This window comes from Necator americanus, chromosome II (assembly GCF_031761385.1).
Source record: "Necator americanus strain Aroian chromosome II, whole genome shotgun sequence".
In the NCBI taxonomy this organism is placed as follows: domain Eukaryota; kingdom Metazoa; phylum Nematoda; class Chromadorea; order Rhabditida; family Ancylostomatidae; genus Necator; species Necator americanus.
In genome coordinates, this window is record NC_087372.1 from 28,671,402 (window position 1) to 28,686,151 (window position 14,750).

At 41.6% G+C, this 14,750-nt stretch overlaps 2 protein-coding genes across 2 annotated transcripts; both read right to left on the reverse strand.

Annotated features, from left to right (window-relative positions):
* Positions 1 to 3,612: 3,612 nt before the first annotated feature.
* On the reverse strand, positions 3,613 to 4,227 carry RB195_019784 (uncharacterized protein; the record flags this gene model as incomplete). The annotated part of the gene is made up of 3 exons (XM_064187798.1): positions 3,613 to 3,771; positions 3,877 to 4,024; positions 4,082 to 4,227. The coding sequence occupies 3 exons, from the start codon at positions 4,225 to 4,227 to the stop codon at positions 3,613 to 3,615; spliced, it is 453 nt and encodes a 150-aa protein (XP_064043679.1).
* RB195_019785 (uncharacterized protein) lies at positions 3,814 to 4,227 on the reverse strand (the record flags this gene model as incomplete). The annotated part of the gene is made up of 1 exon (XM_064187799.1): positions 3,814 to 4,227. The coding sequence occupies one exon, from the start codon at positions 4,225 to 4,227 to the stop codon at positions 3,814 to 3,816; it is 414 nt and encodes a 137-aa protein (XP_064043680.1).
* Positions 4,228 to 14,750: the final 10,523 nt, after the last annotated feature.

Sequence of the window (14,750 nt, forward strand, 5' to 3'; positions counted from 1 at the left end):
AGTGGAAATTTCGAGCCGCACCCGACGTGTTTCTGCACACGTGTTGTGCTGTCGCCCAAACTGATCGTTACGATGACCACTGATCACTCCCTCTTCTGGATTTTTGTGAAGTATTGCGCATTTGCACTGTTCAACTTCCCGACCCCTATTCGCCAGTGAAAAGATTTCGACTTGAGATTTTCGGCGAACGCTGTTGTTAATAAATTAAATGGAACGAATTTTGTTCGAGCAGTAGACGAAGTTTTTTCGCCCATAATGGCTGAGTAACTAACCTTTCAATACCTTTACCTTTTCATTACCCCGTTATCTTCCACAGGTTCTTAGGCCAGGTGCACTTAAATGCTCGCTTGAACATACATCGCTTTCACAAGGAAATGAAAAGCAACCCGTCGCCAAAACGGAAGAATTCCATAAAATAGTTGCAAGTCTGCTCTGTTGTTGAACCTATAGTGCTACCTCAGCAATAGGTATTCTCAGTCAAGCTAGATGTTACTCCGGAAAGTGGTTCTTGTCCTTCTTGAAACAGTTTTGCAAATGGAAAATGGTTGTGTCAAAGTGAAGTCCAAATCTGTGACGTCTGATGGTGAAATTTAAGTACGAGACACTGACACTACTGACTTTAGCAAATGTTGGCACATGGTTGAAACTCTACATTGCATTATGGCGCGGTCACTGTTACAACACGCACAGTCATGTAATCTCTCCTTTTCCTTTCCAATGGTGGAGAGGCAGTGGAAAAGCTGTATCTTAGTGATGCATCGATCGCAGTCCTCACATACGAAGTGTCCATACCTTGATCGACCATCGCTAACAGTATTGCATTCGTTTCTACGCTGTCGAAGGCTTTCTCATAGTCGACGAAGGTTGGAAAAAGGGGCAAGCCGGTATTCTCGGCAAACCTCTATGACCCTCGGCACGGCCTGGATATGGTCCGAACAGCTGAACCCCTGGCGGAATCCAGCTTGTTCTTGATACTGGGCTTCATCCAGCATCCTGGATATGCGCGTGAGAATGATCCTGGTTAATACAACATAACACGCTATCATGATCTACTATATAATAACGGGCTTATTCTGTCACGTGTGTCTGTGTGTGTGTGTGTCAGTCACGAAATTCAAAATGAGGGGTGCGACGGGTCCACCGGCGTCGAGTTAATGCCTCGAAGCTAGGAAGCTATAAAATGAGGTGTGAAGGGGTCCACCGGCGTCGGATACCTATAGAAGGGGGTGCGACGGGTCCATCGGCGTCGATACCTAGAAGAGGGTCCATGGCGCCAGATAGCTTAGAAGGCGACGGGTCCAGCGTCGGATACCTATAGAAGGGGGTGCGACGGGTCCATCGGCGCCAGATAGCCTTAGAAGGGGGTGCGACGGGTCCACGGCGTCGGATACCTATAGAAGGGGTGCACGGGTCCAAGACGTCGGATACCTATAGAAGGGGGTGCGACGGGTCCATCGGCGCCAGATAGCCTTAGAAGGGGGTGCGACGGGTCCATCGGCCGCGAGATAGCCTTAGAAGGGGGTGCGACGGGTCCACAGCGTCGGATACCTATAGAAGGGGGTGCGACGGGTCCATCGGCGCCAGATAGCCTTAGAAGGGGGTGCGACGGGTCCCAGACGTCGGATTCCTATAGAAGGGGGTGCGACGGGTCCATCGGCGTCGAGTATGATACCTTAGAAGGTGCGACGGGTCCAAGACGTCGGATACCTATAGAAGGGGGTGCGACGGGTCCACCGGCGTCAGATACCTATAGAAGGGGGTGGGACGGGTCCACCGGCGTCAGATACCTATAGAAAAGAGTGCGGTGGGTCCAACTGCGTCGGATTGGTGCTGGTGGGGTCACCGACGATAGATACCTTTAGAAGGGGGTGGGACGGGTCCAACGGCGTCGATAAAGTTGGTGCGCCGGCGTCGTAAAGTAGGGACGTTTTAAAGGTTCTATAGATGTAACCCACTTTAGGGGTTGCGCTCCACCTACCTTCGGCTCCGCTGTTCCTATAGAAACTGGATGGGGTGTTGAAAATTTATTCTTTCTTTTCCCTTTCCTTCTGCTATTTCTCTTCGCGCCTAAGTTTTAGGATACACGTTCAAAAACAGCAAAACGTTTAAATAGTAGCAAGATGTTTATGTGATCTGACGTGGAACGTTATCTTTATCAGGAAGATGATGTCCTTCACGTTATTTATTTTATGTTAAAACATCATTCTGTGATAAGTATTGGGGAAATCAGGAGGAAAATCCATATTTCGCGTAATACTTTTAAACTTGTGTCTATAATATTCTGGCGTGGAGTGTTTGAAGCTGAGGTTCGAATGTTCTGCAAATGTAGAACTGACGCGTTGTGAAAGAAGACTATGAAATCTTTCGCTTTTAGTTATAATATAAAAAAGGAAGAAAGACAATTGGAGATACACAAGTCCAATTTCTCAGAAAATGCCACTACTGTTAATTTTAATTGATAAGTGAAGGGGAGCGAAGCGAACACCGAAAGTCTGAAGTCCGGCTTTAGCCGGACGTTCAGACTGGTATATAATAACGGGCTTATTCTGTCACGTGTGTGTGTGTCAGTCACGAAATTCAAAAAGAGGGGTGCGACGGGTCCACCGCCGTCGAGTTGGTGCCTCGACGCTAGAAAGCTATAAAATGGGGTACGACGGGTCAACCGGCGTCAGATACCTATAGAAGCGGGTGCAACGGGTCCACCGGCGCCAGATAGCTATAATTCGGGGTGCGACGGGTCCAGCGGCGTCGGATTGGCGTGCCGGCGCCAGAAAGCTATGAAATGGTGTGAGACGGGTCTACCGGGGTCGGGTTGGCGCGCCGGCGCCAGGCACCTCTAGAAGGGGGTGCGACAGGTCCACCGGCGTCGGTTTGGTGTGCCGGCGTCAGATAGCTATAATGTGGGGTGCGACGTGTCCACCGGCGTCAGATTGGTGCGCAATAACTTCATGTGCATGACGCAAAAGATAGATGGTTGCAGCCGTTTCATAGCCGTGGCCACTGGGCGCTTTGCCTTTCACCTTTATGACTCCTCCGCATGCCCATTTCCTTCCTCGTTCGCCTCAATTTTGTAGCATGCCGTTCTCAGAAAGTGGAAACACGCATGCAAACGGCTGCTTAAATAGTAGGGAGATGTTTATGTGATCTGACGTGGACCGTTATCTTTATCAGTAGGATGATGTCTTTCACGTCATTTTATGCCAAAACATCATCCTTTGATAACTGTTCATAGAAAACAGGAAAAAAAACCATATTTCGTGTGAAACTTTTAAATTTTGTCTATAATGTATTGGTAAGAAGTGTTAGAAGCTGAAGCTCGAATGTTCTCCAAGTATAGAACTGACGCGTTGAGAAAGAAGACTATGAAATCTTTCGCTTTCACTTATAATATAAAAATGAAAGAAAGATTGTTGGAGATACACAAGTCCAATTTCACAGAAAATGCCACTACTGTTAATTTTCGTTGATTAGTGACGGGGAGCGAAGCGAACACCATAGAAAGTCTGAAATCCGGCTGTAGCCGGACGTTCAGACTGGTACATAATAAATGAATATAACACGCTCAGCGAGCATATCGGACGGTAGTTCCGAAGGTTCTTCCGGTCACCTTTCTTATGGAGAACGGTTCGCGAGGTCTTCCACTGGTCTAGGATCCTTTCTTTCTGAAGGTAGGATGTGCGCTGCTAAGATTACTTGAAGTGGATGGCCACCAGCCCGAAGAAAGTCTGCTGATATGAAATCAGGTCCAAGGGCTGTGCCAGGATTCATGCTCTTGATAGCGACTCTTCCGAAATGAGAATACGTAGTGGGGCTTCACCAGTGGGGATGATCGGGCTTGATACAGGAGTTGATGAACGGAAAAGGTTCGAGTAGAACCTCTCCGTAATGATTTCCATGACGAGAAGATGTGCGAGTCTCGTCTTCGCTCAGCAAGGTTGCTAGCGGAATATTATATTCGCGGAGATCCCTGCGGCACTTCTTTAGACTCATTCTTCTTCGTGCTGCTTCCAGAATCTTCTTCTGCCTGTATTTCGAAATATCCTCCTGCAACGCTTTTCTGCAGCTTGTGTTTGCTACTAACCGCTCAATGTGCGATGCATTTGGATCAAGCCTCAAAGTCCTCCTTCTTTCCAACAACTCCTTGGTGGTCTTCGAAATTCGATCCAAGTTTGTCGTGCGCGGCTTCGAGGTAGACTCAGCACAAGCTCGTAATCCTCTGAGCAGCATCTAGTAGTGCACGTTGGGTCCTCCTCGATGTGCTGTGGGACAAGGAGTCCTCGAGTACGCAGTCGTCGTAGACGACTTCTTTTCTCCATCGTTGCCAATAGCGGATTCTCTTTTCCATCGTGTGGCTAAGTCGTATTTTCGCACAAAGAAGGCGGTGATCAGAACCACTAGAAGAGAAGGATGGTACTACTGAGACGTCGAGTAGACACCACCTGGTGAGTATGTGGTCGATCTCCGCACGAGTCGCGCTATTGGGCGATTCCCATGTCCACCGACGATAATCTTTCTTCATGAAAAAATGAGTTAAAATGAAAGAGGCGAGCGGCGGACAACAGCCTGGCGAGACGATTGTCATTCTTTTCCAACATTTTCAGTCATTCTTGCTTCAAATTCAGTTCATTTATTTTGCGCGTTACTCTAGATATTCACGTGGATTCCTCCAAAAAGTTTTCACTTTTAAAAAATGCGTCCACAACCGTATTCAGTTCGACTCGACGCTGCTTATTCGCCATTTCTTGAATCTGAAGAGAGAAGAGGGAAGAGTTAGTGAGGCTATCTGAGGCATCTAGGTTGCTTCTTCGATTTATCCTTAGAATGTAATAATAATAGTTGTAGTAATAATAATGATAATAATAATAATAATAAATAATAAATAAATAAAGTCATAAAATATAAAAGTTGCAAAAATGCGTGATATGTTACAAAACCTAAAACGAAGCTAGTCCATCTCGTAACATATTTTGGATAGTAAAATTTTGATGCTATATTTAGCCTGTAGCGCAGTTTTGAGTCTGCATGCACGATCGATCGGAGGTTCGAATCCGCCCTAGTGCTCAAGCCTTTCATCTCTCCGGGGTCGACAAATTGTAACCAGATTTGGGAAGATAAAAACACTGACTTGACACATCGGATGGCCCTCACAAGTCATTGTATAGGTTAGGTTGGGTTTTTCAAAATCCGAAACCCCAAACCCCCTAACAGCAATCTCAGAAAACCGTCTTCGCTTTCTTGGTCACATTATAAGGAGACCATCAGATCATCTTGTCAAAGGAAAAGTACACATGGACGCAAGAGAAAGTTCTGGACTAACGTAGTGAAGAAAGACCTTAAGAAACTTGACTCCGACAGGCAGTTCAGGCAAGATGTGAAGTTCCACAGAGTATGGAACAGACGAACGAATAGATTTTGTGCGAGCTCTAGCAAAGGCCGAACAGTATGGGCTCAAATATGACCAAGGATGAACTCGGCGAAGATGCGGAAAAGCCACGTTAGGCCATCTGCCTGCCCTTTAGGTCAAGTAGATCACCTCCAACTACGAACGAAATCCCACACGTCCTGAAAGGCTAAGAGACTTACAAAGTACTAAAACACTCTGAAGTGAAATGAATTGTAAGGGTTCCAAGAATTTATGCAAGTGTTAAGCACTATCTTTTCATTTTTCCTGTTTTAGTGCATTTGATAGGTTGATTAATTTAAAGGCAGAGGCCCAGAAATCTTTTTTTCTCACTCTATATGCACGAAAGGTATTCTTTCTCTCCAGGGAACTTAAGCGTGATCGTAGATGTAACCAAAATGAGGAATGGATGTAAATAATTACGGAACGAGCGCAAAAGATGCTGGGGCTCGCACTTCCAGCGAAGACTCGCCATCTAAAAAGGTAAGTAGGTGTTCGTTGCCGAGTTACCCGTTGTAATCCGAGAATATCAATCTGGAATGTGTAATGTTATTTTACTCGAGAAATCAACTAACAAATTCAACTTGTACTTAGAAATAAGGGAATAAGTGTATTGTAAAACGTAACGTTAGTCCTCTTACCACGACAACATTTTTCGTGTTTACTTGACGCTTTTGAGTAATTGTGTCACGATATCACGATCATGCGAATATGATGTGAAACCTTCGTGGAGATGACGACACTCGAATGGATGAAACACGTACTTCAGAAAATTTTTACGCTTAGGATCAACTACATAACGTGGAAAATTAACTCATGTTGAATTGAATTGTCAAATGGAAATTTGATGGAACAGGGAAGTGAAACTACTAATGCTAATAACCCTGAAACTAAAATTATCACTGTGCGCTAATGAGTCCCTCAGGAATCGACGACCGACGTAATCACCATAACGATTCTACATTGCATTGTATAGAAAATATCCTCGTAGAGCCTCTACATACAAAACAAAAATCGCAAAATGGCCCTACAGTTGAAACTCATCAATTTGTTTGCTTCTATCCTTGTATTTGTATTCATTATTGCTTTGTTATTTCTATAATCCATTATTTGCTATTCACTTCAAAATTCTCCAACACATTCTCGTACTGCTAGCACATTTATAAACGATGCCGTGAATTAATCTCGTATATAAGCCGTAATTAGTTCTTCGGTGGCGAAAGAAGCCTGTAGTGTGAATGATTCACTGACGTGGAGTACCGTAGATGCTCTCAAGAGCATTCCAGCAGACCCACGCCCTTGAGATTACAGCGGTTTCTAGCTCCGACGACCTTCATCACATAGACGACTTCTTCCGAACTTAACGTTGTGACTGTTATTTTCATGTTTTTTGTTCCATATTCAAAAAAAAAGATAATTTATGCGTTCCAACGTCTTAAGCTGTTTTCGCGTGTCTTCTCTTAGAAGGATAATTTCTAACAATTATCTCATATTGATACTCTGATTTCGTGCTATTCTAACTAAAAATAGGTTGAGAAATGCGCCACGGTCGCCGTGGAGACGTTCCATTTATTGTGTTAGGTGAACGATCCACATCTCTCTTGTCGGTAATTATCTTTTTCATCTCTGAAGTCTGCTTTTCAAAATTGTTTATTTATTGTTTATTTTGTTCATCGGATCCATAATTCCGTGTGTTGCGAAAACATTAAAAATGACAATTTATGTTCACGATTCCTTTTTGTGGCTAAGTTTGATGTTACAAATTTCCATACATCCATTTGCGATGTTTGTGAACTACAACAAAATCGGAAATACGTGGTTATATGACCACACACGTTTTTATGGAAATTTAAAGGAATTTAAAACATCAAACGCAACCAGAAGAAGATTTATGAACGCAATTTCTGGAATGCGGTTTTCTTTTTTCTGTTCTACCCATTTTTTTCTTTTGAAGCTTTGCTTATACATGAAGTGATTAATGCAAAATGTGAAAAACTTCGGCCAAGAGCAGAACATTTAAATACCAACTGCGCTATACCCGCTCTCAGCTCTATGTGAGTTATGAAATTTTGCAATCGAGACTGTTAAGATTTGAACCCCACTCTGATTGACATAAAATTGGCAACTATAAAATGTTACAATCTTATTCGTTCTTTGATTAAATCCCTTGAATAAAACTAAAAGATTTCTGAGATTTTCATTCTCACAAATATAGACGAAAAAAAAAACTAAAACTGCAGTAGATTAATAGGACAGAACGATCTCGTGATCACTTCTGTTCAACAAAACAGCAGTGTTAGGATTTTTCATTACACATATAACTTCAATGGAATTGATAAAGGAACTCTGCTCTTTACATCTACTCAAGGCTTTTTAGTAGGTAGCAATACTATGGATATTCTCGAAAGAACTCGTACAGGGTTTCGAAGAACAACGTACATACCTGATATTTTATTCATTTATTGCAAAAGTCTAAATTATTCGAGAACGGAAAATCAGATGCGCGATGTGGTTTCCCCATCGGTTGCTGAACTCATCCAGTATAAAGTTTTTGTCTATTTTGGGGCGGATATGGTATAGCCGGTAAGAGAATTGGCAGTGACTGAACGATCGATTCGACAGTGGTGCCAACCAGGCCTCTTATCTTGGTGTCGTCGATAGAAACCTTGACTGGACACAGAGGCTAGCCATGGCAAGTCAGGTCGTATTCTTTCAGTACGAGACTGTATAGACCAATACACTCTCTCTAAGAATTTAAACGATTCTGACTTGCAGCCGAATGCATTGGCGCATCCTAAGCGGGTTGATATGTCTGAAAGCTGTATGCTTCATGTGGTTAATGAGACAATTTCAGTACAAAAATTCTTCACACATATTTGTAAATTACTTTGCTTCACGAACGTCGAATTTGTGGTAGAATACTCATACCGTGGCATGTAAGGTGGGCGTCGAATGTCCTCAACTGGGTAACTGCAATGCTAGAAGCAAGAGAGAATGTGTGCAAAGCAAGGATAAAGCGTCGTGTTCACCCGATTGAATACATTCGGCGCCCACTACTTGTAAGATATGAATCGGTGTATAACTAATCGTTGTTCTACGACTCTTCAATCCTGTGTCCTACATAGTAATTCCTGTTCTGTTCTATCAATCTCAGTGTCATGTTCAGTTCTTCAATCAATCCTAAGGTTTTCGGATTACTTGACTGTCAGCAAAAAAAAAACCAAATGAGGACAGCGGTGATACCATAATCTTGTAAGTGTAAGCAGTTAGAAGTACTATACTACTGCTGACATACTGCTGACGTCCTCTAAATCCATGGTTTCTTCTCTCGTTTCTCTAGCAATTATACAATATATGGCTATTAGCTAACAAAAGTGTAGAGCCTACAACGTCCGTCGGAAGCTACCCTAACCAAGCATTTCATCCCTACGTAGCCGAATTGTCTGTAGTTCTAGTTTTAGTTCATACTTGTCTGAGAGGGTGGGTGCATTGGTTTTATGCAGCTATCGCCCATAGAAAGTCGCTGCATAGATCGCATACGCGTTCATAAACCTGGAACTGTTCTCAACTGTGGCCTATCACACCATTAGGTCCCATAAGGGTTTACCAACACCAATTACGATGATTTTTAATTGTTACAACCGTACCAGCACCTTTACATTCGTCCAAGTATCTATTTCCAATAGTTTTTAAAGAATTTCTTGAGAGCAGCTTATTGTGGTTAGTGGAAGACAATTTGGATGTAGTGTTTCAGGTTCCCGGCTAAGAATCACGCAGTTATCGTTTTTTTTCTTTCAAGTCCCTCTTTTCATAGCATCTTTTCTTTTCTACTAAAAATCACAACTCCATGCAGCTGTGAAAACGAATCTAGCAACTGTAGATTTGAGAATCTTCACTTGCAATCTTCAACTATCTTTTCTCTTCACTTTCTCTCTTCCTCTTTTTCTCTCCGCTGTCTTCAATCAAGGTTGTTAGGGTCATCCTACCCAAACAACTATGTGTTGAAGATTTCGTAGGGGAGAAAAAGGAAAGGGAAAACTAAGCTAACTATTGAGAGCAGGAAAAATAATCTCTTCTGCGATTGTACGACACTTATTATGTAGATAAGTTTTGCCTGTTATATTTACGTGAATTCCCCAAACATCATTCAGCCAGATAGTTTGAAATGACAATCGAATTTAACCTGGCGCTTGACTCTCAATAATTTTGGCAGTGAGCGTGGAATACTGTCGATAATGCCTAACACGAAGAATAGCATCTTTCACCAAACAATGATTAAGACTCTGCTTATTTTTAGAAAACTTAAAAAAAGGGGGATGAAGTGCTTGACGTTAGTCAAATCGCTTGAGATTCGCTAACGGGTTCACCTCAATTCAGAATCGTTTGAGGTTCACAAACGTGTAGCTACTCTATACAGTGACTAGAGGTGGCTAGCCGATGTGTCAAATCAGTGTTTTTATCCTCCCTGACACGCCTGGTTCCACATTTATCGACCTCGCGGGGATGAAAAGTTTGGTTGGCACTGAGGGGGTTTCAAACCTTCGACTGTGCAGTCAAAGCGGGACCTCTTAGCAACTGCTGCACCTTCCTTTTTTGGCAAAGCAAAAAGAGAGCAGGACTTCTCACTGCTCTAAAGGATGACATGATAGTGACTTATACAGCCCTGTTCCTTGAAGTGTGAGTGTGAATGAAACTGAATGAAGTGCATTGACGTTTACTTCAAGTGTTTATTCAGGCATAACCGAATTATTTTTGACATAACCCGCACATTTTAGGGCACAACTTCTTAGCCTCTCGGAGACTCGTCTTGTAGCACATCATTACAAAATTAACTTTTTGACACCTTAAAAAATCACATAAAATTGTTAAGCGCCAACAAAAACAATCATAATTATTTTCCTCACCAACTTTTATCGACACAACCTTTTGGAGGCTTTTTATATTCTGGAGCGATGGTGTACGCACCTTCTTGCTCCCCTAAAAACCAACGTCTGCACATTGGTTCTGTGTATGGAGCAATTTTAAAAAGACCTACCGTCTCCATATGTCACAGCTGTACAGATGAGAAGGAAAAAGTACAAAATATACTTCATTTTAGATATTCTGTAAACGGGGCTTGGAAACATGAACAGGACTATACTAATTTATAGAACTTTTTTTATACAACTTGCATGAAAGAACCGAATAAAGGTGAATTAGAAAATAATTAAATGTTAATATCTTTTGTTCCAACTGAAGTAATCAAAACTAAATCCGACTCCATATTTTTCAGTTCTATTCGGATACAAATAGATAAAACGCAAAAGAAGTAGCACCACTTTCTTCTCAATTTAAGTTTATTCCACTTTATTTGGTCTCCGCATTGCTCGTTCATGAAACGTGCCGTATTTCTTTTTTGTAAGAGTGTTTAGACGGCTAACGTCCATCTTTAAGCCATCAAAATATTTCTTCGAGACTCGCTCTCTCTCTTTGTGTAATTGTCGACGAAGAGACTATTCTACTCTGCGATATTCCCCTTATCCTTGATTTAAGAAGAAAATATTCTCATAAAGAAATGAAGAATCAGAATAGTTTCGGTGACATTCCCATTGATCCCCAAAAAATTTGTGATATTACTCTTTATTCTAATTCAATTATTTCTACTAAGACATCCAACTTGCCTCATTTAGCGTTATCATATTGGTCTGACCCCGTTTTCTTAATCCCCTATAAAGTAAATATTTTGTCGAAAAAAAGAGTAAAGGAGTTTATCTCTTCCAAAACGAGAGCTAGAAAAAACTCCACTTCTATTCGAAGAAGATAAACGAGATTATCTGAGGAGGGGGAAGGTATTGTAAAACTGTAAATTTACCTTAACACCGCATTTTTATAGAGAGGCCACTTGTTGTCCTCAAATTGCTCGTCTGGGTTTTTCATAGAAAAATATGTCCTTTCATCACGATAGAAACAATGAAATGTTTAGAACATAGGAGCAATGAACAGTCATATATTGCGATATTCATTAAACCAAATCTCTCCGCACAAACACCAGCAGAACGTGCAAGAAAAAGATGAAAATTCCACGAAATGATTCAATGAAGATGTTTCTTAAAAATAAATTATAATATAAAAATGCAAATATAGACGAGTGTATACGTGAAAACAAACTGTTTGTTAATATTCTTTGTCCTCCAATTATTTTTATGCGACGCTGTTAATTAACGAAAGAACGGTTGTAAGATCAAACTATGATGAAGTGCGGAATAACCTCTATTCCTTTTTCTTCTCTCTTTTTCCATTTTTCTTCTCTTTTTGTTTAAACACTCACATCTGTGGTTGCAAAACACGACTGCTTGATCATTTAATCCAACAATTTCTTCCTTTCACGAAGTTCTGACAAGTGCAAAGGCAGTATTTTAGAGGGAAAATAGCTAGTTATGATTTTGTTCTGGAGCTCCTTACACATAAGAGTAGCGGTCGTGTCGCAGCCGGTAGGAGGTTCGACTGTGACTGATGACCAATGGTTCGAAAACGCTCTATGTAGTCCCAAGCAAGCCCTTCATCCCTTCGGGGTCGTGGTGCCAATCAGCACCAGACTTGTCTGAGTGGGTAAACATACTGACTTGAGACAATGGCTTCTCCTCCGCAACTCATTGAAAAGCTGGACTCGCGTCCATAAACATCAAAAGATTCTGAACTGATGTCGAACGGGTAGGCGCCTTGGAGAACGAAAAGTCGAGAGGTACCCGTGTTTCTCCGCGTATTCAGGAGGCTAATGAGCGTCGATAACTTCACCGCGCGGCTCCTGACCGCGTCATAGTCACCACGGTACCCTGGTCGCTGCTATGTTCTACTTCTTACTGACGCCCTACTTACACCGCCTTCGTCGGCCATTTCGACCCCTCAGCAGCTCTTACAAGGCGCTTTTTGAATCGAACGAAAAAGGAAAGTTCTCGGTAATAGAAGTTGTCTGAGTCTTCAGATAAGTTAGAGTTGTTTAAGAAGCTTATATGAGAGGAATGCATTTTAGAAAGTGTGAATGAAAGTGTTTGATTCTGTGCTCTGTATTGTTAAATGGAAACCACCCATTTATGTAAGGAAATACAGGGATGGTTTAAAAAGTGTTCCGCTGTCCATTGTTATACTTTAGTCCATTGAATCTCTTCTTGTTTTCTTCACATTTTTTGCACATCCAGCCAAGTAAAATCAGCATTCGGCATCCAACGCCTGACACGGCCCAACTGATGCTTCCCATACTTGGCCTGCACCCAAAGACCTATCTCGATGATACAGAGGTGTCCGTTCGCCACTCATACACCTAACAAGTCATATTGATTTTATACAGAGAGTGGGTACAATGAAATCTTGTAAAAGTAGAAAGGAGGATTATATAACGTTTTATTGGATAAAACGTAAAAGACTATTAGAATTTTTGAAATACATAAACATATGCTCATAAAAATTTGACAAAGCATTGATCTGAATAGTTTTTTTTCAGTTACATAGCGGAGCATTCAGCGGCAAAATTTACTTACCATTTTTGTCGTTATGTTGCCACTTGAAAGCCATTTTGAACTTTGAGTTTTGAATGAAATTATGTGATGTGTGGAAATCTATGCATGTTACCGTTTACTCTGCAGCATGTTTTTGTTACAGTCTTTATATTTGTGAAAATTCTCAAATAAGGTCAATGTAAGACACGACAACAGCATTTCACTCTTTGATATCCCTTTTATTATATTTTTCAATTAGATTGAAGAATCTACTCCTCCTATTCCCCGATAACATGCGATGATTTTGCCACATTCGTATATCATAACTTCTTATACTGCTGCGTCAATTCGCTTTTCAGTCCACTCCCTCCCAAATTCGCAGTTTCCACCGCTCCATCGCTACGCGAACGTCGCGCCCATTGTACCAAACGAGAATAAGGTCGGGGTGAAATCTAGGTAGTCCAGGTCCCAAGTACTGAAAACTGCCTAGGTGGTGGAGCGACAAGTGTAGTTATCCCCTGCACTCGGTTCATCTTCGCCGGTACCTCTTATCCAGTGCCTCCCAACCCTGGTAGATAGTTTGACTACTGCGAAGTGTTGAGGGCTAGGGAAACATCTGCGCCAATTTTTTTTCCTTTTACAATAAAATTAATTACAGGCAAACTATGGTTACTTTTACTTTTTGATGCAGCGCTGATGTGTGTGAATAAATAAATAATACATGAAAATTCATTCCAAAATCTTGAAATTTAAAGGGTAGGGTGTGTTGGCAGCACTTCTTAACCTATTTCCACACTGATTTTGGAGTTATTGAAATCTCGTAACATTGTCACCTGTGCCCAACCTTGGAGACCACTTCTCGCAACGATTTTCTCTATTTTTGGGCAGAACTGTTGGTATTTTCCCAAAATACACTTTTTACTAGTGCAAAAAATATGACCGTCAAAGCTTAAAGTGCTCAAAATCGCGGAGACGAGCACTTTTCTGTGACTGGAATTTAGAAGAGATTTAAAAGAGAGGGTGAGAGGAATTACATCCGTCTGACGTGTCTGTCTGAACGTACATGTGACACCTTGAGACCTAAAACTTTGATGTTTCCAGGTGATGTCTTAGTGAATAGAAGTATTAAGAATACCGCTAATACTTATATTCAAACTTTTAAATCAGATATGCAGAAAAGCGCGTGATACGGAGCATTATAGACGTTAATCTGCTCTTTCTTGATAATTCACAAAAACTTCGATAAATGTAGACGGATTAGTGCTACGAAAACTTCTATCTCCACCTAGGTTTAGTTTTGTAGCCATGATTCAATATTGAATGTAATGCTTGTGTTCTGAAGCTTTTCATCCGCTCTTTTGATCACGTATTACCAAAACATTGTGGGAAAGAAAGTGTTTTTCAGTTAACCGTTTCCAAATTCGGATGTTTTAGTATGAATTAATAACGATAGAGAAATCTACTCTCAGCTGTCTTTTTGGTCAGCTGTCACCTTTTCCTGACGAAACAGTTCTGGTGGCAGGTTTACTCATACTGAACGTTCCGTTATTTCAATGTGGATGAATATTTTTTACAATGTTACCCTACCTTCTGAGAAGTATTATTTTGGGCACCTGCTTTTGATACACGCAAACCCTTTAAAATTTCATTGTTTCTGAATCACATATTGATAATCATCCATCGATGCATCCACCTTGACCATCTGTCACAGTGCTCCATCTTCCTGAGAGAAGACGAAGGGAGGTTACAATTCTCAGAGAGCAAAAGCTGAGGGGCAATACTGAGAGAACAACTCAACCGCAGATTTGAGATCAGTGAAGGAATTGAAGGATTTTTGCTTCAGGGAATGCTTACGGGTACAAACAAGTGGTTGTTTG